The following is a 25544-nucleotide window of genomic DNA, read 5'->3' on the forward strand; positions in this document are numbered from 1 at the left end:
TCTGTTGAAGGAGCAGAATCAACAGATATTAAGCAGACAGTCTATTAATACTAAAATGGACCATTTACAATGTATTGAAATTAAAAATCATTATTTTAAACTGTAAAAGTATTTCAGTGTTACTTTTAAACTGTAAATTAATGTTATTGATCAAATCAATGCAGTCTTGATGTCCAATAAAAAGACAATAAAAAATACAAACATTAATGTCCATAATGACCTAGTTACTGATGATGGACAAAAATAATGACTGATGATTCTGTTATTTCAGGATAAGAAAGAAGCCTGCTACAAGAGAGACAGCGGAAGGGAGCCTCAAAGACATTTTTATTAGGATCTGCTAATCATGAGGGGGCAGACAAAAGAACCTGCATTTTCCTTTAGCTTAATATCAGGGGTCGCCACAGCGTAAGGAACTGGATATTACTTTGGCATATGTTTTACACAGCCTTCCAGCTGCAACCCAGCACTGTGAAACACCCATACACTCTCGTATTCACAGACACTTCTACACTATATTCAAATTCACCTATAGCACAAGTGTTTGGACTGTGGTGGAAACCCACACCAAAACAGGGAGAACATACAAACTCCACACAGAAACGCCAGCAGACCCAGCCGGGACTCTTACCAGCAACCTTTTTGCTGTGAGGTGACAGTCTGAGCCACTGTGCTGCCCCAGTGTAGTTATTAATAACCTCCAGATGTTTTACAGTTTGATTTTGTAATAATAATGCACGTTTAGATTTATTGTAATATGTTAATATTTATTCGCAATGTAATTTATTTTTATGTTATTTATAATAACGTTAAATGTCATAAGAATGTTATAATTTAATATAATATTATAATAAATAATTATAATAATGTTAAAATATAAATAATACAAATTTTTTTAATAGTTTATTTTTATAATGAGAAGTCTCAAAGTTTGTCTTTATTATAGAAAACTCATTGTTGAATGGCTACCATTTTACAATAAGGTTGTATGTATTAGTTAATGTATTTACTAACATAATAAACAATACATTTATTACAGTATTTATTTATCTTTGCTAATGTTGGTAAATGGTAAAAAGTTGTTAATTGTTTATTCATGTTAACTCGCAATGTATTAACTAATGTTAACAAGCATGACTGATTTTATTAATGCATTAGTAAATGCTGTACATAAATTATGCTGTACAGGTATTGTTCATATTAGTTCATATTTAAACCATTAACATTACTTATAAAACTACTGTAAAATGTAACTGTTGTATGTATGTTTTAAATATTATATTTGTATGTATTTTATATGTATTTCATATTTATTTTGTTATATTTGTTAACGTATGTGTTTTTGAAACATTTTATTAAGTGTTTAATGTATGTTCGTTATGCAGTATTATAAATAAATGTTATAATGATTAAGTATTTTGTACTTGATTTCATTATTGGACATATTTATATTGAATACAATTGTAAAGGCTAATATAATATTTAAAAATGACATGTGGACCGACCGTGGGCCGCCAGCAGACACTTATTTAAAACCAGCGGTCCGATGACGGACCACCGTCGGAAAAGCGGCGGGAGCCGATGGTGGGCCGCTGGAATAACGATGAGCAAATTGACGGTGGACCGCGGGCGGCGCCCGCCAGTGGACCGCCGACTTTGCCGCCGGCGGGCCGCCAGTGGCCCGCTGGTCTTATGTTAGCTGGGTATTTAAAGCTGGACCGACCGACGCAGTAGACATGATGCATCTCGCGTTTGTCTAATTTATTATGCACGCAAAAACTTACTTGTAAACCATATATGTTGCCGGATTCTTTCATGGGCATGAGAGATAAAGTGCTTATGAAGTGCTTCGTCGGCCTCTGGTCGTTAACCGATGCAGAGCCGACGTTTGTTGAGCTGGAACAATAGAACACACGACCGAACGATCATGCGTATGTTTGGCCGACCATATACCGATGTTAGAATTAAAGGGGCCGACGTGTTGACCTTCGGCTGACGTCGGCCCAACGTATGTGTGCTGTCTGGGCACACGCACGCACACTCACACGCACGCACACAGACTCACACGCACATGCATGCACACACACATGCACACACACGCGCACGCACACACACACACGCACACGCACACACACACACGCACATATACAAACACACACGCACAAACACACGGACACACACTCACACACACTCACACACACGCGCACACACACACACACACACACACACACACACACAAATACAAACACGCACGCACACACAAACAGACTTTCTCACACACATGCACATGGACACACACAAACACACTGTCTGTCATGCGCACACGCGCACACACACACGCGCACACACACACACACACAGCTGCTGACTACTCCTGCAGAGGATTCTGGGTAAATCTCTCGTCAGTCTTCAGCTCAGTTTCACTGATGATTCAGAATAAACTATAAACCCAGGGTAGAGCGGCTCAGTGAATGTGGTCTGGACTGAGTGGATGAGGCTCATTGTGTCTCTATAGATGTTGTAGAAGATCAGAGTTCCTGCACTGTGATCCACAAACACTCCTATTCTCCCGCTGAGCGCCTCCACTGGGAGAACAGTGTGTGTGTCATTGTGCCAGAATGAGGAAGTGGAGGAAGAGCAGTACAAACTCCAGGACTGAGCATTACGTCCAAACGTACACTCAAGACTTCTTCCCTTCCTCCTGATGCTCTTATATGACACTGATATAAACACACCACGATCTCCATTCCAGTCAATCTCCCAGTAAAAGCGTCCAGACACACTCTCTCCGCACAACACCTGAGCATCATCAAATCTGTCTGGATGATCAGGATACGGCTGATTCTCCTCCACACACTTCACCTCTTTGTTCTCCTCAGACAGAATGAGTTGTGTGTTTGCTGTGTTTGGATCCAGAGTGAGGAAACAGATATCTGAACACAAGAACACACACATTTACAACCACAGCTGTGTGTGTGTGTGTGTGGGGGTGTGGGTGTGTGTGCGTGCATGCGGGAATGTGTGTTGTGTGTGTGTGTGTGTGTGTGTGTGAGAGAGAGAGAGAGAGAGAGAGAGAGAGAGAGAGACAGAGAGGGAGTGTGTGTGTGTGTGTCCATGTGTTCACTGCTGTGTGTGTGTGTGTGTGTGTGTGTGTGTGTGTGTGTGTGTGTGTGTGTGAGAGAGAGAGAGAGAGAGAGGGGGAGTGTGTGTGTGTGTGTGCGCATGTGTTCACTGCTGTGTGTGTGTGAGCGTGAGAGAGAGAGGAAGTGTGTATATGTGTGAGAGCGAGTGTGTGTGTCTGTGTGTGAGAGAGGGCCATGCTTGTGTGCGAGTGTGTGTATATGTCTGATTGTGTGTGAGCCTGTGCGTATGAGAGAGAAAGGGTGTGTGTGTGTGTGTGTGTGTGCGTGTGTGTGTGCGCGTGAGCATGTGTGTGAGAGTGCATGTGTGTGTGAGAGTGAGTGTGTGTGTCTGATTGTGTGTGAGCATGTGCATGTGAGAGAGAGAGACAGAAGGGAGCGTGTGTGTGAGTGTGTGTCTGATTGTGTGAGTGTGTGCATGCGTGTTTGAGAGTGTGTGTGTGCATGTGTGTGTGTGTGTGTGTGTAGTCCTACATTTGCGTGGTCCTGCTGTAATCCTCGTCTCTCCTCCATGATTCAGACTGTAAACACACACAGATGTACATTCAGTCAGTACACAAAAATCAGCTTAAAACACGCACGCACGCACGCACACACAATAAGACATGTGGAGTGTGTGCTGAATGCTGGATTGTGATTGGCTGATCTCAGTGCATTAATAACTGCAGTAAAACAACATGAGTGTGTGTGGAGCTGTCAAATCAGCTTCTGAATGACACACAGAGCTTTTAGATCAGATGTGGAAACAGAAAACAGAATGGAAACACAGAAACAGACAGATATAAAGACTGAAGGATTCATTCAATGATCAATTGACAAAAGCGCAGCACAATAATAAAGCAGAATTCAGTGTTAAATGACTTGAAATATGATGGAGATCTTCATCTTCTGTCAAATGCCTCTTCATCATCTCCAAACATTGCTAAGTTGGAGAGCAGTGAATCCAGACCAATCTGCAGTCCTCCTCGCCCTTTGGAAGCTTGGTGGGTTTGTGTTCTGTTTATTGTTCATAATACTTCAGTTATAAAGGATTAGTTTAGGAGTTTTTTTGTCATTTGCTTTATTTGAGTTTGTTCAACATGTGATTGTCACTGGACTATATCAGAACCAGCATCACTGGTTCTGCTGATCACTTTTATTGCCTGATATTTTGTGTTCATGTTAGTTTAGAAGCAGAAAAGAGCCAGATTACAAGATATGTGAGATATTTGCCAGAAACATCTTTGTTATGTCCACATTGTGAATGTAAATTGATATTGTTTATTTTTTTCCTGTTTATAGTTTTACTCCGCCCTTATTAAAGTGTGATAAAGGACATTCTGTGTCTGTGAAGTTAATGAGGGAGAGTTTAACTTGCTGTTAAAGTATACACAGAACGTATTTGGAGAACAGTACACACACATCTCTGACCTGATACTGTACAGTTCTTCAGAAGAAATGTAGAGAACAAGTTTCACTGCTCAACTACACAGCTAATTTTAGATAGTAGATTTTACTACCTTGGAGTTAAAATTAACACTCCCTCAGAGTTTATATGGAAACCACTATAAGTGTTAAAAATAACACTTTTGAAAGTGTTAACATTGTCAACACCAAGAGAGTGTTAATTAGCAAACTCTTATTGTGTAAAATATCTGTTAAATTTCCGAAAAAAATACCAGCAGCTGTGGTTGCCAGAATCTTTTTGTGAAAAACATGGAAGTTTTATATAACTGTATAAATTTACAAAAATTAACCATTTTTCATGAACTAATACATTGTTCATTTTACAAAATCATAGCTTAGAGCAAAAAAATGTAAAGTCTTTAGATGCAATAATGTTTTCATGTGTGATTGCAATTAGCAAACAGATTTTGACAGCATTAGTAACTACACAGTTACCTTTAAACAAAAGAAGCTGCAGCATAACATCAAATACTCTCAGTTCATCTTGGACTTAAACAGAGACGCTATTATCCTCCACAATGGTGACACAAAAACCGTTTTGCTGTTTTTCTTTCTTTTTTTTCATTTTTAGATTTTACGGAAAAATACCAGCAGCTGTGGTTGCCAGTAATCTGCTGTTTTTAACATTCATAAATTCAGTTTACAGAATATTTCTGTTAAAAGCACATTCAACAGTCTGTATTTTTTATCGATCTCACACTGCAAATTTTAGATTTGGTAGATTTAACTACCTTAGAGTTAAAATTAACACTCCTTCAGTGTTTATATGGGAACCACTATAAGTGTTAAAATAACATTTTTGAAAGTGTTAAAATTTTTAACACCCAGAGTGTTAATTAGCAAACTCTTATTGTGTAAAATATCTGTTAAATGTATGTCAAAATACTGGCAGCAGTGGTTGCCAGTAATCTGCTGTTTTCAACATTTTACATTCGTAAATTCAGTTTCCAGAATATTTCTGTTAAAAACAAATCCCATTGTCTGTATTTTTCATTCGAACACACGTAAGCCTTAAATTCCAGAGCAAAATCTTCACTACAGAGGGCTGAACACTCAGACAGTGATGAAGTTAATGAGACAATTAAGTGTCTAATTAAAGGAGGATTGAGAATTGTTGATGAACAACTGTTAACAAGCAGAATCACTGAAGGAAAGAAAAACACAAGCCAAAACCAAAGATGAAATCAACTGAGAAAAAAAAACTCTAAATAAAATAATAATCAATAAAAATAAAACAAATTACACAATAAAAAATTTTATTTTTCAACATCTTTAAAAAAAAAAAACTCATCAAATAAACAACTTATCATGGAGCTTCACCTATTACTGACCTGTGACTTTATTACTGTCATGTGAACAAAAGCTCTTAATGAAATTTCCGTTGTTCATTTGAAGTCACCATGATAGAGGACAGAGTCTGCTTTAGTCAGGCTCTTCAACTTCTTACTATAAATGTCTTTTACTTTGGCTGCTATAGATAGTGTTGATTACACTATTTAAACATACAGCATGGAAAGCCAAAAGAAAATTAAAGTGTCAGTCTGATGAGATTATTAATGATAAAATAGCCAACCTTTCCTGCTTGTTTTCTAATTCAGTATCATATTAGTTATGTGTGAGAAATAAATGATATACATAAATGAAACCACTGAAGCTCCAATAAATTAAAACAAATATTTACAATGAGAATGTTTGATCTATGGCAGAACTGAAAAACACAGACATCAATAATTAGTCTTTGAATCTCAATGATGGTGACAAACAAAAAAATAAAAATCAAGTAAAAAAAAAAACACTACTGAAATATCACCTCCCAAAAACAACACAAAATAAAGGAAAATAAAGAGATTGTAAGAACATAAAGCTGCATAATTTATTCATGCTGCAATGCATGCTGGGAGCTTTGTACTATGCTGGCACCCAGCATGCATTGCGGCATGAACTATGCAGCTTTTTTTTTTTTAGCAACCACGGTTGAGGTTCATGTCCTGATTCTTGATGCCTGTGTGTCATATGAGCAAACTGGAGCTTGAATGTTTAGTGCATGACACTCTAATTATTAATTGCATCCTAATTATTTGTTGAATCTTCTATGAAGAGCAGCAGACTACCGGTAGTATTGTCCCATGCAGCTTTAATACAACTATATTTACATATCTTTATGAATCAACTTACCTGAAATTAAATTTATAACAATTAAGCATTAACAGTATAGTTTCTTTTGACCTTTCTTGCTATAACTAATGAGTTTTAGAAACACGGCTATAGCAGTCAGAGAAACATTATGGTATAAGAGTAAAGCTTCAAGAGCTCAAATAAGCAGCCTCTGATCTCCATGATGGTGAGGTCAAATGAAATATTTTTAATAAAAAAATATAAACCTCTGTTCATTGTCAAATATTCTTACAGAAATGAAGTCAAACTGTAATCAGTGAAGCTGCTTATGCTATTATTTAATGGAGTTGTTTAATCCTCTGTTTTAATTCAGTTGGTTTGGTGTGAGGCTGTGTCTGTAGATTTATTTCTTCCTTCAATCTCTTATTCCCTCAGTGATTGTGCTTGTTAACAGCAGGTGTTCAACAGCAGGTGTCTGAATTCACTTATTTGTGGTCATTCACTCTGTCTAGTGGACTAAACTAATTGACCAATTTAAGGGCCAGGTGAATGAGTGTGTGGTGAGATTTCAGACACTCTGATTAGTTTCTCAAATACAAGGGTTTTCTACAAAGGTAGATACATGTTACTCTGTATGACAAGGAGGCAAATCAGCTTCTAATGCCGAGAGGGTTATTTTACCTTTATCTAACTCTAGAATTTTAACACTTTACTCTGAATTACCACAACACTTGAAATTTAACACCAATGAATTTGCTGTGTACAATGCTGAACCTGTACAGTGTTAATATGAGATATAATATCACACTTAATGTGAGAACTGTCCCAGTGCACTGACATATTTAACAGGTTTGATTAATATCTGGACACTAGAAGAGGAGTGAAGTATCAAAGTATCTGTATTCACAATAAAAAAGGCAGTGCTGCTCCACATACTTGAGTTTGTCCAGTGTGTAGTTTGGATCCTCCAGTTGTTCAGAGAGCAGCTTGACTCCTGAATCTCCTGGATGATTGTAGCTCAGATCCAGCTCTCTCAGGTGTGAGGGGTTTGAAGTCAGAGCTGAAGACAGAAAACCACAGCCTTCCTCTGTCACCATACAGCCAGACAATCTACAAACACAGCAATAGTCCACATCACACAGTTGGACAATCACACATCTCTTTGTGTCGTGAAGATGCTGACTGCTGTTTCTGCTCATGTCAACAGCAGTGATGAACACACACATCCTGATCAGCTCTCCTTATTGATCGAGCCCTCGCATCAGCAAACACACACACTCACACACTCAACAAGGACTCGACATCATCTGTAGAAGTTTATATCAATATAAATAAAATATTACCCCAGCACATTTGGGCTCCACATCTGGTAATATCTAAGGGCTGTTCACACAGAAAGTGATGTTGAATGTTGACAGACACAGACAGACACAACCTGGTAAAGTTTTCAAACAGTGAACTAAGACTGCAACTATTAGTGAAATCTATATTAAAGGTCTTCAAATATGATTTAGATTTACAGTAATTGTTTTTCATGTTTAAATCTGATTTATTCTTGTGTTTAAAGCGTTTGTCATTCCTCTACTTCAGTGTCTCAGACTCATTCAGAAATGATTATTAAATGCTGGATTAATGCACAAGAGAGTTTGGCGAACACATTTTACACCATTTCAAATATATATTATATGTGCGGCTGTATAAGTCACATACAGCGCTCAGCATAATGGAGGACAGCCCATTCTGAAAACCAAGACTTTCCTCCATTTCTCAGTCAATATAGGCAGTGTATTCTGCTGCATTTAAACAGAACACATTTATTAAACTGATTTATTCATGAACATCATATTTTAGTCACCAAACATATTCAGAAATTGAAAGATAATACAATTAAATTCAGGCTAAATACTGCAAAATCCAAAAATTCCAGCTAAATTTTCCATTGTTTTACTTCTCTTGTTTTTCCTCATTTTTAATTTAGTATTTAATATTTTTCTATAACATATAGATGTGGTTGTACTAGATTTTGGACCGTTATCATGAGTTATTTTGTTAGATGAGCTCCAGATTTCGCTTATCTATTGTATATGCACAAATATAATACTGTAGAGCTTCCTATTAAAATATGAATGTAAAAGAGAGATTAGTGAGGGGTGTACTTATATATGCTGAGCACTGTATATTGTTCACCCAGAGTGTTTACATGGTCACACAGCAGTAACACAACAAGCATTGAGTTTGGGCTAGCTTCTGCAGATGGACATTGCTGTACACTGCCCTTGATGGGTGAGTGGGGGAGTGTCTGTTGTCTCTCAGGTGTGAATTATTCATGAGCATTGTCACTCACACATACAGCTGAGATCACCCAAAACAAACTTAACAAAATGTAGATCATTGTAATGTTTTCTCTGAATGGGAGAACAGAATAATTTCACATGATTGTGCAGTAAATATTCTAGTCTACAAGACTGCTTACTCTAAACTCTTGTTCAGGCACATTCAGTCTGGTTTTTTTCCTCTAAAACCTACTAACCACACATAATATTTATTTATATAACACAAGCATGTACATCAATATTTCCCACATATTATTGTAGCTCAGTTTGTGCTGAACTTTAATAAAACACATGTTGGCCAGTTCTGTGTAATAAGCAGCTGAATCAGCACAGATGTCAGGGCATGTCAAAACATCTCAGGGGTCCCAAAATCACCTCAGACCCCTGAGGGTTAACAACAGGTATAGTATGAGCAGTGTGAAACACAATCACTGATAAACCATAATTCCTGTTATCTGGGGTTTAGTATCACCCAGGGTTAACATGTTCAAGCATGAAGAGCTCTAATATGAAACTGTCTGACTGTAGTTATTGTAGAGTGGAGAATCATTTACCTCAGTGTGTCCAGTTTACAGTGTTGACTCTTCAGTCCATCAGAGAGCTTCTTCACTCCTGAATCCTGCAGGTCATTGTTACTCAGGTCCAGCTCTCTCAGCACACAGTTTGAGGATTGTAGAGCTGAAGACAAACTCTCAGAGGACTGAACAGTGAGATTACACATGACCAATCTGAGAAAGAAGAACACACATTACTAAAAACCACACTGTTAATGTGATCTGTCTGATGTAACAAAACAAACAAAAAATCAATCAATCAATCAAGCAGGTGTTTAAACTCAGACCTCAGTGTGTCCAGTGTACAGTGTTGACTCTTCAGTCCATCAGAGAGCTTCTTCACTCCTGAATCCTGCAGGTCATTGTTACTCAGGTCCAGCTCTCTCAGCACACAGTTTGAGGATTGTAGAGCTGAAGACAAACTCTCACAGGAATCAGCAGTGAGTTTACATGTCATCAATCTGAGAAAGAGCACACATTATTAAAAACACACTGATAATGTGATCTGTCTGATGTAACAAAACAAAAAATCAATCAATCAATCAATCAATCAATCAATCAATCAATCAATCAGGTGTTTAAACTCAGACCTCAGTGTGTCCAGTGTACAGTGTTGACTTTTCAGTCCATCAGAGAGAAGCTTCACTCCTGAATCCTGCAGGTCATTGCTACTCAGGTCCAGCTCTCTCAGCACACAGTTTGAGGATTGTAGAGCTGAAGACAAACTCTCACAAGAATCGGCAGTGAGTTTACATGTCATCAATCTGAGAAAGAGCACACATTACTAAAAACACACTGTTAATGTGATCTGTCTTATGTAACAAAACAAAAAATCAATCAATCAATCATTCAATCAATCAGGTGTTTAAACTCAGACCTCAGTGTGTCCAGTTTACAGTGTTGACTCTTCAGTCCATCAGAGAGCTTCTTCACTCCTGAATCCTGCAGGTCATTGTTACTCAGGTCCAGCTCTCTCAGCACACAGTTTGAGGATTGTAGAACTGAAGACAAACTCTCACAAGAATCGGCAGTGAGTTTACAGCACTGTAGCCTGTGTAGAGGACAACACAATATGTATGTGTTAATCTGGTGTGTTTAATAGTCTGAAGCACATCTGACTGTACTAACTGGTTTAACTTCACTAATTAGTGAGCACATCTGCTGATTTTAGCTTTAAATAGTATTTATGTCTATTGTTACGGCTCAGTATCTGTGCCTGTGTTTGTTTGTTTTCTCTCTTGCTCCTTCTCTACCTATCATTTTCTTTAGGTCCGCCCAGCTCATCTACCTATTGGCCAAGCTAGATGCCAGTCAACAATACCATTTGCGATGACATCATCATTGTCCAATCACAAGCAGACTTCCCCACTTTAAAAGGAAGCCGAAAGTTAGTGCAGTCGAAAGCTAGCTTGCTTTTTGCTTGCTCACTGTTGTGTGTTTGCTATGTTGGTTGACTGTGTGTTTTGCTGGATGGCTGGATTATGTGACAGTTTCTTGTGTTATGTGTGTTATAATCATTTGTGCTGAAATCGATCTTTAAAAGTGTTCTAATTGTGTTTTCTCTCTGATTACCAGATATACGACATCAGTGGGATTCCAGGAACAGGGTAGATGTCACGTGACCTACATGTTGCTACACGTAGGAGATACCAATGTATTATACACACTAGTTTAGAAGTGTGCGCTACTAATTGTAAGTTTTGTTTACGTTTGTGTTTAGAAGTGTAGTTTATATAGGGTGTGAAAATGCTGAAGACTTTTCTTTCTCTTTCTTTTATTAGATAGTATAGAGATTGTGGGTTCTAGTTAGAGTTGTGTTTTGTTATATTATTTTATTTTATTTGGCGCCACTTTTGTTCCTCCTCCCCTTTATTACAACCATTGATTTATTCTTGTTTTCTTTATTTTGTATATACTTTGTTCATAATTTTTCCACTTTGTAAAATAAACACTTATTTTGGCATAATTTGGTTGTTTGTCTGCTCCATTGCAGCCTCCATTCATAAAGAGTCATAAGTTTTAAATGTTGCTTTAACCCTAGCGTTTCCATCTTAAAATAACCGTATCCGGTTTACCATCCATTAGTCCCTGCCTTGGCTTTATCCTCCTCTCGGTCCACCTGCCTGTCAGTTTCCCCCTCACCATCTGTCCCATACTCTGTCATGGTTTCATTAACCTGCCTCTCCCCCATCACCCGTGACCACTGTAACACCTCCAGCTGCTGAACTCACTCTTGTTTTGTGTTTTCCTCTGAGGATCATCTGGAATCTTCTCCTAGAAGGGAGCTGTGTCACGGTCGTGGTTGTCCTGTCCTTGTACTGTTGTGTTTTCCTTGTGTTCTCTGTGTTCACCCCAGTTTTCCCCATGTTACCCTTGTTAGTTACCCAGTTACTCTCCACCCCCTTGTTAACACACTATTCTCTGTGTGTTTAAGCTCCTCTGTTTCAGTCATTATGTGTTGATCATAGTTTGCTGTATGTGTGTGTGTTTCTATTGCTTGTGTTTTCTGCTCTTCAGCTCTGGCGTTTTCTTTGTGTATGGATTATATTTAACATTAGAACTGAACCTAGATTCACCTCTTGCATTTGTTCTGCCTGCCTGCATGATTAGAAGAAGATATAATAAACAAGAGGGTTGCATGGCGGTTCATTGGTAAGCACTTTCGCCTAACAACAAGAAGGTCGCTGGTTTGAGTCCCAGCTCCAGTTTCCCCCACAGTGTGAAGACATATGGTATAGGTGAATGGGGTGAACAAAACTGACCATAGTGTATGAGTGTGTGTCTGTGTCATTGTTACCTGATAATTATCAGCATATATACGAGTCAAAATAGACAGAATGGAGAAAACATCAGTGTGATCATTCCACTCCAGTCCAGAAAGGACTTTAAAGGTGCTGTATCATTTTATAGCTGACTTGTGTGCAATTTAGACGATAACAGCCATATCACCCTGCAGCCCAAGACCGGTTACTCCCTGAAGCTAAGCAGGGCTGAGCCTGACCAGTACCTGGCTGTGAGACCACATGGGAAAACGAGGTTGCTGTTGGAAGTGGTGTCAGTGAGGCCAGCAGGAGGCGCACATCCTGTGGTCTGCATGAGTCCTAATGCGCTAGTGAAAGTGAAGGGGACACTACACTGTCAGTGGGCGCCGTCTTTCGGATGAGACATTAAACCGTGGTCCTGACTCTGTGTGGTCTTTAAAAATCCCATGGCACTTCTCATAAAGAGCAGGGGTGTAGCCCCGGTGTCCTGGCCAAAGTCCCTCAATCGGCCCTTACGATCATGGCCTCCCAATCATCCCCATGTCTTTTTATGACAGCTAAACACCATTAGCTATTGACCTACATGGTAGGAAAAACAACTGGTGTGTAAGTCAATGGTTACAGGTTTCAGTTTTCTTCAAATTATTTTCTTTTATGTTCAACAGGAGAAAACAAAGTTTTATAAAGGTTTATATCCATGAAGAGTGAGTAAGAATTAGTGAATTCACTTTTTGGGTAAACTATCCCTTAAACAACCACTGCCAAAACCTGAATCTGAATGTTATTTAAAAAACACTAAAACATTACATAATGAACAATTATTATTGTATTTTGCAGTTTAGTTGATATCAATATTGTTCATGTTCATTAACATGATGTCATGTCATTTCTTGTTTTCATCTGCTTATCCATGGCCGGGTCGCAGGGGCAGCAGTCTTAGGAGAGAACCCCAGACTTCCCTCTCCCCAAACACTTGCACCAGCTCCTCCGGGTGGATCCTGAGGCATTCCCAGGCCAGCTGAGAGACATAGTCCCTCCAGCGTGTCCCCGGTGGGACAGATGCCCGAGCCAACTCAGCTGACTTCTGCTGTTCAGTGTTTGAACTCTCAGTAGTGAAAAGTAAACCACACTGAACTGAACTGAACTTCAACACAAAACTGAACTGACACTGTTTCAATTTACTATGATCTTCTACGTGAAGCTGCTTTGACGCTATCTACAATGTTATAGTGCTATAGAAATAAAGATGAATTGAATTGTCAATGTGGAGGTGCAGTGGCTCTACTCTGAGCTCCTCCCATATGGCAGAGCTCCAGACCCTGTCTATAAGGGTGCACCCTGCAACCCTACAAAGCAAACTCATTTTGGCTGCTTGTATCCAAAATCTTGTCCTTTCGGTCAGCTCATGACCATTAACATAATATACTGTATTATTTAAATTCAGGAAATGTCTACTTCTTAGATGAAAAAAAAAGAAGGACTTTGACTTACAGAGCTCTTTTGGAGGTTTTGATGACTGCTGATAGTCTGATGAGACACTCGTCTGATCTCTGGAATTTCTGAAGCTCAAACTCCTCCAGCTCCTCCTTTGAGGTCAACAACACAAAGACCAGAGCAGACCACTGGGCAGGTGAAAGGTAAGCAGATGACAGACTTCCTCTACTGAGGTGAGACTGAATCTCTTTCAGCAGAGTTTGGTCGTTCAGTTCATTCAGACAGTAGAACAGATTGATGGATCTCTCTGGAGACAGATTCCCTTCAAGTTTCTGCTTGATGTAGGCAATTATTTGCTCTTTGCTCTGGTCTCTGTCATCCTGCTGTGTCAACAGGCCTCGTAAGAGTTGTCGATTAGACTGGAGTGACAGACCGAGAAGGAAGCGAAGGTAAAGGTCCAGATGTCCATTCTCACTTTCCAGAGCCTTGTCTACTGCTGTCTTCAGGAAATCGGTCATGCCTTTATTTTTGCTTATCTGTTTAAAAAACCATCCATGCTTCTTGTCATTGTCTAGAATCAGATGTTGATAAAGGGCTGCAATGAACTCCTGAATGCTCAAGTGAAGAAAGCAGTACATGGTACCAAGAATGATTCCCGTCTCCTTCTTAAAGATCTGGGTACACATGCCTGAGTACACCGATGCCGTATAGACGTCAATGCCACAGTCTTTCAGATCGCTCTCATAGAAGATCACATTGTTTCTTTCCAGCTGCTGGAAGGCCAGTTTCCCCAGTGAAAGGATGAGGTTTGGATCCCAGGAGATATCTGGTGTGTTTTCTCCATCATACTTTCTTCTGCTCTGCTGGATCTGAAAGCGGAGAAAGTGTGTGTACATCTGTGTCAGAGTCTTGGGAGATTCCTGCAGTGTTTCAGCATGAGCCCTGTGTTTCAGTTTCAGTATGTTCTGGAGAACAGTGGCTGAAATCCAGCAGAAGACTGGGATGTGGCACATAATAAAGAGACTCTTTGACTGTTTAATGTGATCAATGATTTCTCTGGCCTGATTCTGATCTGTGAGTCTCTTTTTGAAGTACTCCTCCTTTTGGGCATCATTGAATCCTTGTATCTCTGTCAGCCGGTCGATACAGTCAGCAGGAATCTTACTGGCAGCTGCTGGTCTGCTGGTGATCCAGATGAGAGCAGAAGGAAGCAGATTTCCCTTGATGAGGTTCGTCAGGAGAACATCCAGAGAGACTGCTGAAGATACATCACGACACGTCTCATTACCAGCAAAGTTCAGAGGAAGACGACATTCATCCAATCCATCAAGGATGAACAGGACTTTGAATCGTGTGCTTCTTGTAAGGTTCAGTCCTTTAGTCTCTGGGAAAAACTGAGTTATGAGGTCTTTTAAACATTGTCTTTTTTTCTCCTCTAAGTTCATCTCTCTGAATGGAAGAGGAAATATGAAGCTGATGTCTTGATTTTCTTTCCCTTCAGCCCAATCCAGAACAAACTTTTGCACAGAGACTGATTTCCCGATGCCAGCAACTCCTTTTGTCAGGACAGTTCTGATCTGCTCGTCTTGTTCAGCTGCTTCAAACAAATGTTTGCATTCAACCTGTATCTCTAGTGACTGATTACGTCTGGAAGCAGCTTCAATCTGTCTGATCTCATGTTCAGTGTTGACCTGTTCACTCGCACCCTGAGTGATATAGAGATCTGTGTAGATCTTATTCAGAAGTGTGGAGTCTCCTTGCTGAGCAATTCCTTCAAACACACTTTGATATTTCTTCTTCAGGCTACATTTAAGCTGATTAATGAAGAACAGCTCATCTAAACACAGGAGCAAAGAAACAGAGAGATTTAGTCATGACTTATTTGTAAGTGTCAGTCTGACAGAATTTTCAGACATTTTTTGCTATTTCTGAGAAGAATTATGTAGTATCATAACTAAAAATTTAATATATAAAATAAAAACTATTTTGACTTAGAAAATAATATTATTTAAAGTTTACAATACAAATCCAATTAGATCCACTTAATTGGTAAAAACAAAAGTACAAGTCTCTTATATAATATATCTACTAAAAGACTTTACAAACTGTACTGTAAATAAATCATGAACATTTTCATATTAACCCTCTGGAGTTGAAGACTGCATATACACGTTTTGACCTGTGGTGGCGTCAAACTGCTGAAATGAGCTTAAATAAACTTTTAGTTTTGATCGTACAGATAAGATCAATACATCAATTGAATCTGTTGTGTGTTTACTTTTTGTTGTGTACACTCACAACAACAACAAACGTGTGTGCTTTTGCAAAATAAGGAAAACAAACAGTGTAGGCATTTTGTCTTTTCTCTCTCTGTGAACTGCTTCTAGAAGCGCGTCAGTAAAATGCGCTGAAACTCCGCGAATACAAAATGCACAGAAGCGGGACATGCATCTCTAGAAAGCTTAAAGTGTCTACTTTTAAACGCAGCTATGCATGTTAAAACAAACATTGCTTGATAAAGTAATCAGTATGAAACCAAACGCTATGTCTAGTTTTTCAGTCTGATCTCATTAGTTTTATTGCGACCACGCCCACGAGGCATTGTTATTACAAGCACCTGAAAACGCGAGCAGACTGTGGTCAGAAAAACACGTCACTAAAATGAAAGGAAACTCGGCAAATAGTCAACAAAAATGATGATTTATGCTATCTATATAAAGCTTGATATTTCTACTTTTGCATTAACCAATTCAAGTCAAAAACAAATGACATCTTTTTATGTAATCCATATAAAAGTAAGGACTGGTACGGATTCTCCTATATCGCCTCACTACAGCAACGTGGTCCCGCCTCAGTAAGCAAGCTGAATATGTAAATCCAGATGTGAAAACAACGGAGGTTAAGGACCAGTGGCAAAAAGAGCTAAAGTAGACAAGGAGTGCTCCGAGTTTACTCAGTAATGATGGTCTGTGTCATGCTGACAATCTATTAGATGAAGATGTAGCCTTCAACTTGACAAAATGTTTGAAAACGCTACAAAAGTGGACCAAATCCTGCGTCTGTGAGTCTCCACTGTTGTCAAGAAGAAGGCCAGGGGTTACAATGAAATACTGCCTTTTTCCTGCGCTGCTTCCCATCACAGGATACCTGTCTGCAAGGCTACATTTCTAAGTGTCCTTTGTAAGTTTATTCTTTAAATAATTTCTGTGAATACTGAATGAGAGGATGAGAACTTGCGCCAAAAGCTGCTGTGAGGTGTGCGACTGTTTAAAAGATTTCATTATCGCACATGGTGTTTTTCACCTGCTTTCTTTTGCTCACAGTTATTTTTGTTAATATGGATTAATCATCATTCTTTAAAATAACATTGCTCTAATATGAGATTACCAAAACTAACTCAGAATCTTATTATTATAATTCAAACTTTGTATATACTATTTCATATATTATAATGTATTGTTTTTTAACCAATTTAAGATGTTTAACAATGCTAAGATAATATGTTGCATTTCGGCATGTTTTTGACTTATTTATAAACTATTTATAGACATAAAGTTAAATAAAAATATCCTGGGTTTGAAGAATATTGTGTTCCTGGACTTCACTGAGCTTAATAGTTTAATGTATAAAATTGTGAATGAGCTTGACTGTTGATGTCTTAAATAATAATGTCAAAAAACCAACATTTCTCTAAATGGATAAATCTAATTTTGCTACAAAACTCTCCATTTACAAAAAAAAAAACAAAAAAAAAAACAGTAGATTTGCTATGTGTAAGTTTAAAAGTTTGCAGAGTTTTATAGAGTGTACTGACTCTCACAAGTGTATCTCCAGTTATTTTGTGTGATTAATATATTTAAATAAAAAAAACTGCTAATAAAAAAGTAAATAAACTTTCCTCTAATTCCTTTTTGAAACTCTTCCCTCCTAGTCACATACTGTACCTGTCTGATGGCTCATTATGCAGCTCATTATGCAGGTCTTTGTCTTCAGGTTTGACTCACTGCATAGTAATGATTGTTCACGCCTTCTCGCAAAAACCAATTTCACTGAAAAGTGACTTAGAAATTTGAATTCATTATATTTTTTTTTCTGTGAGCAAGTGAACAAGATGCTTCTCACATAATTTTTAGGCAAAAACACTAGACTACCAGATCCAGTTCTCAAAAGTCTTGTGCACAAATGTTCTCGGTGTGTTTCATGGCCTTGTTTCAGTGACTTCAAAATTTTAGTTTTTCAATAACTACGCATAAATGTTTCTTTCTCAAAAACACAAACACATACAAACATGCTGCTTAGGTATTATTGTAGCCCAACTTGTGCTGTTATCACACTTTATTAATATGTTTTTAAGATACTGAAAACAACACAAATGTCAGTGCATGTTGTCAAAACTTCTCCAGAGCCCCAAAACACCCTCAGACCCCAGAGGGTTAAATGACGCGACACCTGTATGGTATCTTGAATGAGCAGGGGTAGCTTATTTGACTTAAATCTTATATTGTATTGATGTAAACAAAGTTGATTACTCAGAATAATGCAGGATGTTTCAAAAATAATTCCCCAATTAAAGTGTGTCTATTACAGGTATTTGAATTACTTCATACTCTGCTGATCATTTGCTGTCTCAATGTTTCTTGGCCTTTCAATTTGTTTAGTTTTTTTACAGGAACGACTGTCTGCAAACAAAACATGCACACACATATAGAGATATTTTATTTTTCAAAGAAATTTTTTTTTTTATAATTTATTGTTCCCAGAAAAAGGCTCTTTCATTTGTAGAAGAAAAGCTGCAGGGACTCAAGCCCTCCAAAGCGAGATCCAAGGTCAACTTCATTATTATTTAGGAAGTGCACAGTGTGAGCCGGCTTTACAACGTGTTCTTGTTCCAGTAATGTTTATTTTACAACTGATCTTTGTTTTTGTTTTCCTTTGCTCAACTCTATATTCCATATTTGTTCATTCTGTCTGTGCAAATGAGTAATAAATGATTGTTTTGATAGTTTTATCTTTGTGTGCTGCTGGGATGGAGGTCTTCTCTCTTTGTAAAGTATAAATTGTGTAAAAAGCTTAATAGAGATCTTGCAGTTGGACTATGATTCTGCTAATGCTCAATTATTTCAACAGCCATGCAGACTCCTGATGACAGAGAATGAGGGGCTACTTTACAGAAATTCAATAAACTTTAATGAGTGTAGTATTCGTAATGTCCATTCCAGTTAAAGAGCTGTGTGTCTGAGTGAGCAGAGTGCAATGACATACTGGTTCCTGCATGGTTCGAGCTGTTGTTGAAATTCACTGGGTCTGTGGTGATGTTTCCAGTGAGTACAGGAGCATTTACAACTACTCCTGATTCAGCTTTCACGTCAGTACTGAATGCTGTTTGAGCACTGCTGCTCGTCTGACCTGCAATAGATACAAAGATTAATTTTATTTTATAAAAGACAACTATTTTATTACTGATAATATTATTAATAATCCATTACATGTATATAGCACTTTTCTTAGTGCTCAAAGCTCTTTAAGGCCGGGACAGTGTGAGCTGGCTTTACAATGTGTTCCTGTTTCAGAAATGTTTGTTGCAACTTATTCTAAGCTTCTTCATTCTTGTTTTCCTTTCCTTATTAACATAGAAATGTCTTGTGCTTCCCATTACAAAACAGAACAATTGCACATATAAATAAAGTAACAAATGCAGATGAACAAAGACCAACAATATATTCACACATTAGCCATATACATAATATTAAATATATTTACATTCATTGATCAGAAGCTGTGCAATATATGTTATGCCAATACATCTGACTCAAAAACCATTGCTAGGACAGGGTTTTAACATGAAAGATTTAAACTGAAAATGATTATATTTGTAAAGTTTAACAGGGAATTAAACAGTACCTTGCTTCTGTGTATTCTCCAGCTCTTTAGCCAATTGATTCTGCTTGATTTTCCCCAGGATGTCCACTGTGATCGTCACAGCTCCTTCTGGTCCAAAACATGACACCAACTTATCCACGGTATCCAACCTGTCTGCATTCTCCATTTCAGCTTTTGAAATATCATTATGGTCATTCACTAAGTACCACTGAAACCTCGTTAGATCAGCTTTTAACAGTTCATTCAATGAGTTCTCGAGCAGCTGTTTAACATTCGCCATGGTGCTTCACCCATTCACAGCTACAGGACAAGAACAGCAACATCTGAATTAGTTTTACTATAACACATGGACCTAAGCAGTCATTTATTACTTAAATAATGAAATTTACCTCTGAGTAGAAACATAATTTATCAGAAAGCTAAATCTTGAAAATTGATTGTGGCTATTTTAAGTGGCTCTTACTTAACAGGAATAATGTAGATGTTTGTTTGTCTACTTGTGTCTTGAGCAGAATCTCTGTAACTCTTCTTCCTGTATCATCACACAGGAGTGTTTATTTAGATGTTCAACTGGTTAAACACAACCCTTTTAGAAAACTAATAAAACCAGTTTTAGAAAAGACTTCAGATGACAGGTGAGACCGGTGGAGAACCACACACATATGTCCACTGTTAAAAGACCCTGGCTTACTACATAATATGAGTACAAATACCCATCACTGTGGTGGTACCCTGAAAGGTCACATCTTATCATTCATATGGGGTGCAAAATAAGGGCCTATCATGGACCTTTAAAGGTACAGTGATACTTAATGTACCTTATTGGTACGTATTTATCTGACAGTGTTGTAGAATTTTTGCAAAAAAGTGAACACTAAAAAAATTGAAGACTAATATAATATAAAAGGTCTTGGGATGTAGTTGTACATGCTCAGAATCATCTGAATCATGTTGTTTTTATTGTGACACACATGCCCATATAGACCTCAGTTTATGCCGTTTAATGCAGACATAGGAAAAGAACTGGATGATCATTGCAGCAGCTTGAGAATGTTCCCTAGTAGCAAGAATTCTTGCCCAGGTTTGTTATAAAGCTGGTAGAGTAGACATTCATCCACCACTGGCTTACAGCATGTGGCCAAACATTGCCCAGGTTTGGCAGAGGTGGCACCGTCTTTCAGGCAGCATGCAAGACATGGGCCAGATGTCAAATGTATTATTTGGGCCAGATGTTAAAAATTGAAATGTAAGTTTGGCCTATCTTGAGCCACTTTTAAAATTCATTTCAATTAGTTTTTGAGTAAAGACATATTTTGGTGCACAATATTGTTTCCATCTTCCTGTTTGCATTTTCCAATGCCTTTATTTGAATCCAGGAAACAATCCAGATTTATAAATCTGTTGTTTCTTGTATGTTGTGAAATAAGTTTAACCTACATTACATATATTTTATTAACTAAACTATTATTTTACAAATTATATTATTATTAACCATGACTAACCATTACCATTATTAATGTGCCTAAAGCGCAATGCCTCATGGGTTTCTCAATTTCAGTCATGACACACCAAATCTGGCCTCCAGACAATGGCCAAACATTGTGCCATAGCTAGACCCAGTTCAGGACAAGTTATAGGTAAATAACTTGACTGAGACTAGGCCCTTATATGGAAGCTGGTCCAATGCATTCACTGTTTTCTCGGTCACCCGAGTTTGTTCTTCCAAAGTGACGAGGCAAGACCGGTTTTCACAAGAGTGCAAGTCCGTTCTCTGCGTTGATGAACTTGAGAAACAACCCATGTTTCGGTCTTTGATTGATCTCTTACAGTCACATCATGCGATTTTACAGGTCAGAGTTCACCAAGCTTGAACTTTGCAATGCAGCAAACTGCAAAACTTGTGGCATGAGCTTGTGTTTCCAGCCTGTCACATTAAAGTGTATATAAATGAAGAACAGTGCAGTATGACCGCGGCTTAACTCTGCTGCTGAGTTACTTTAACTCAATTTAGAGTGAAACCAAACAGACTCTGAGCTGAGGAAATGTTGCTCAGAGGATTTTGCTGTTTCTGAGAGTCAGATGATCATTTGCACCTGTTGCTCGTTACTTTACCAGCTCAAAAGCTGAGCAGCATGTCTGCCATTCTGTGCCTGATGTCAGAGAGATGAAGCTCGGTCCTGCATCTCTGTATTTTTGCTGAAAGTTAAGTATGTATGCACCAATACCACTTTTTAACAAACCGATACAAGTTTGAGTATATTAATTTGTGTGCTCGCCGATACAGAGTACCGATACTTTCTAGATTTGGTTTCAACAAAGTTTATTTGTTTGTTTGTTTCTTTTAACAGAAGGCTGTTCCAAGCCAAAAAATATACACTACATGTAGCATGTCTCACTGTCATTTGAAACATGCAATTCATAACACATTAGAGGACCTGTACAGTCTATGCAGTGTGTAAACTTACAGGGCGGTGTTGGTTAATAGTCTTACTGCACACCACGTTATTGAACTCTAATATCTCTGAGATTATGCTACCTGATAGCCAATATTAGCTTGAAAGATAAAAAAATACAAAGCATTTAAAAAAAGGAACAACACGCAAATCGCCATCAAATAAAACTGGCGTCATGGAGTTCAGCACCTGTCATGCCAGTGTAGTGTGTATAGTGTCCTGTCAACTGCCGCTGGTGAGAGAGAGAGCACACATAAGAGCTCAAAGCTGGCATATAACCAAAAGCGAGATCATATTGTTATATATATTCCATTAACAATACTAATTGAAATATTTATACATTTAAATGAAATGTTTATTGAGATTGTGTGATGTGTTTAGACTGTCTGATCTTTACAGAAGCTGTAAACTGCACACGCGGTGACCGCAGATGTTCAACTCTGACTAAGCTTTTGCTTAGCCTGTATTCTTTAGGTTTTTTTTACATAATGCTTCATAACTTAAAATTTATTTTATTTTTTATTCATGTTTATAAATAAAATGAGTGCTAGCTTGTTTAGCTGTGATCATTATGCAATAATCATATTTCATATTTGGTTTATTCTTCAGTAGCCTAAATATTTGTTAATAATGTATTTTATAAACGGATTGTTTATAAGAACTAAGCTATTAATAAATAATACATTAGGCTAATTAATACATTACTAGTAAACACAGAACATCAGCCTACCACACCCAAACACAGAACACAGTAAGAACACACAGACCCACAACATGCGTTACTAAGACTGTACCAAGTACAGTATTACCAAATTTGGAAAAGTGACCTGTTACATTTCTGCATTACAGCAAAAACTAATATATTACAGTAATTGCTTTACTTTTGTAATGTGTTACTCTCAACACTAATTAAAAGCAGAGCAAAAGCTTCTACTGCTGATAGATAGATAGATAAATAGACAGACAGACAGATATACAGCCAAACAGAAGTTTCCAAACCTATCTTAGGGAAATGACCTAGAACTTCTCCACCCAGGGCTGGACTGGGGCAAAAAATCGGCCCTAGCATTTTGGGCCAGAGCGGCCCACTAAATTCAATCAAAATGCTATCTATCTATGCATGTCCAATATTTTATCAACTCATATTCTATAAAACACAAAAACCATATATATGAAATGAATAAATAAATACAAACTTTAATCTCAATTTAATTTCTGTATACTGTCCATAAATATATTTGTTGAGTTCTAAAAAATACACTATTCATTCATTTATTTCCCTTCGCCTTAGTTCCTTATTTATCAGGGGTGCCGCAGCGGAATGAACTGCCAACTATTCCAGCATGTTTTATGCAGCAGATGTCTTTCCAGCCTCAACCCAATATTGGAAATCACCCATACACATTCATTCACACACACTCTTACACTACAGCCAATTTAGCTTATTCAATACACTATTCACTCAGCCTATATTTAATAATAAACATAACAAAGACTGCCTGCTAATGCATGGGTAAATCTTCAAAGGAAACAGTGTTACATTTTAACCTCTTTCACCTCATCCTGCTTGCTGTTTCACTATCTAAACAATGAAAACATAATATAAGCCAAATTTGTTTCATTTTTATATTATGATTAACAGACACCAAACAGCCTCGTGTAGCTACACATTTATATGAGCATCATCTTCACTCTGCATATTTATAACAAAACAGGGCTTAAATATAACTGCCTCCATTCATTTCCATTGAAATAATGTACTTTACCCCGTCTCTTTTGCAGAATATCAGTTTTAATAATCAATAATGGCCATTATAACAGTATAACGTACATTAAATTTATATAATAAAGGTAAGCAATCAGTCAATGTGCAGAATCAGTGTATGTGGTTACATAAATTAATATATTAGCTTATCTTTGCACTCAGCCAAAACAGTTAACTGAGATCAAGTGATTCAAAAGACATAAAAATTGTTAGATAGAGACAAAAAGATGAATTCAATATCACGTTTAACAATTATAGTGAGATGAGATCATCCAGCAGATGAACTGTCTGACATGCACTATACTCTCACCTGGGGTTTATGCTCACCTGCTGAACTACTGGCTGCAGCTCTTGGCAGAGAGTGTGTGTGTGGTCACATGATTTGCGCTTTTAGCCGTGTACTACAATGAACAGAGAACTTTTCAGAACCGCTTAATGAAACACAGGTGTATTTCCCGCAAGTTTGTGATTGGGCCAGCCCAATGTCAATACTGAAAAGAGCCAATAGGCTGCAGAGTGTCACATGGGCCGGCCCGGTCTGTCTGTCCGGGAAAAAAAGCATCTACTTTCAGAGAGTCACAGATCACAGCAGCGTCAATTAATAAGGCAGAAAAAATTGATAAGCTGCATAAAACGTATACTGGAATAGTTGGCGGTTCATTCTGCTGTGGCGACCCCTGATTAATAAAGGAACTAAGTTAAAAATAAAATCAATGAATGAATGAATGAACTTTTGAAAATGATTTTCCTTATTTTAGAGGAGAATTTGTTACTGTTTTCTGCTTTTGTTATGAGAAATGTCATGATCTCTGAAATGTACAGGTTTAATAGTATTTAGACATTAAAGTGTTTAAATAATGTAAAACAGGTGACAGTTGTAGCCACAGCAGTTGTTTATCATCAGAATCAGTTAAAGCAGAAACACTTCAGGCAAACAAATGAAACCGGTCTGACTGCTGAAACTCTTCAGGGTTTTCAGCTCATGTATTGACACATAAGATTATGTGACTCCACTGTAAAATAAACTAAATGCATTCATGCATACTGTTTTTGCAGTGCGAGTTTTCTGCATTCTGTAGCTTCTGTAAGGGCGCACTCACGCTATGATATCCGAACTGTGCCAGGCCTGTTTCCCTGTACGTTTGAGAAGTTTCAGTCCTCTGAATCAGTTTAAAAGTGGCTGATCTGTTCAGCGAGTTATTGGACTGTGTGTCACTGCATATCAAATGACTAAAATGATATAACTACAGACATGTCCACAGTGCTGAGCTTAATAAACACTCATAAACTCAGATTTCAGTATCAGAATGAGAAGGATTTTGCTTTCTGTGATCCTCTTCCAGAAATACACTCGACATTAAAAGGTGTAAATGAAATCCTCAGAATGTCTTTAGCTCAGCAGTAAAGTCTCAGAAACACAAAGAGAAGATCGACGGATAATCAGACGACACTCATAGATTATATAAAGCACAGAAAGAGCAAACTCTCACCTCAAATAATGCCTGCAGATCTTTCTGTTCCTCCGCTGAACTGTTGAGCTGAACAACACATCTGAAAATTCTTTCACCTCTGGAAAAAACGTCACAACCTGTTTGAGACATGAGGAAATAAGTAGTCAGATGAAAAACACGGACACACAAGTAGATAAGAATAGAAGACAGC

General features: G+C 37.8%; 2 protein-coding genes and 1 long non-coding RNA gene across 4 annotated transcripts in view; 2 read left to right on the forward strand and 1 right to left on the reverse strand.

The window, feature by feature from the left end:
* Nucleotides 1-25544, forward strand: part of LOC796311 (zinc finger MYM-type protein 1) — an 854498-nt gene that overhangs the window by 6712 nt on the left and 822242 nt on the right. Inside the window, exon 3 of the long non-coding RNA XR_015483466.2 lies at nt 4613-7082. This is a non-coding gene — a long non-coding RNA (zinc finger MYM-type protein 1). The remainder of the gene's footprint in view (nt 1-4612; nt 7083-25544) is intronic.
* LOC141381679 (uncharacterized) overlaps nt 1-25544 on the forward strand; it is a 136159-nt gene that overhangs the window by 3611 nt on the left and 107004 nt on the right. The window contains exon 4 of one of the 2 annotated variants that reach the window (XR_015942628.1): nt 272-447. Coding sequence is in view for 1 of the 2 variants with exons in the window: in XM_088650695.1 (XP_088506821.1) it covers nt 272-344 (73 nt within the window). In the remaining variant the exon portion in view is untranslated. Of the gene's footprint in view, nt 1-271; nt 1414-25544 lie in introns of those variants that run through there. The other variant, XM_088650695.1, reaches the window with a different exon arrangement.
* Nucleotides 299-25414, reverse strand: LOC108183426 (NACHT, LRR and PYD domains-containing protein 3). Its single transcript, XM_087248449.2, has 11 exons — nt 25373-25414; nt 19686-19964; nt 19047-19190; nt 13842-15621; nt 10466-10639; nt 10179-10352; nt 9876-10049; nt 9589-9762; nt 7638-7811; nt 3615-3661; nt 299-2933 (listed from the first exon to the last, which is right to left on the reverse strand). The coding sequence occupies exons 2-11, from the start codon at nt 19942-19944 to the stop codon at nt 2410-2412; spliced, it is 3624 nt and encodes a 1207-aa protein (XP_087104575.1). The 5' UTR covers nt 19945-19964; nt 25373-25414; the 3' UTR covers nt 299-2409.

This window comes from Danio rerio, chromosome 4, assembly GCF_052040795.2.
Source record: "Danio rerio strain M-AB ecotype USA chromosome 4, GRCz13ab, whole genome shotgun sequence".
NCBI classification, from domain to species: domain Eukaryota; kingdom Metazoa; phylum Chordata; class Actinopteri; order Cypriniformes; family Danionidae; genus Danio; species Danio rerio.

Coding starts and splice junctions, on each gene's coding strand:
- LOC108183426 (XM_087248449.2), bottom strand. CDS start 19,944: ATGGCGAATGTTAAACAGCTGCTCGAGAACTCATTGAATGAACTGTTA. Junction 15,622..19,046: donor CTCGAACCATGCAGGAACCA/GTATGTCATTGC, acceptor TCCTGTGTTTAG/ATGAGCTGTTCTTCATTAAT. Junction 3,662..7,637: donor TACACACTGGACAAACTCAA/GTATGTGGAGCA, acceptor GTGTGTTTACAG/TCTGAATCATGGAGGAGAGA.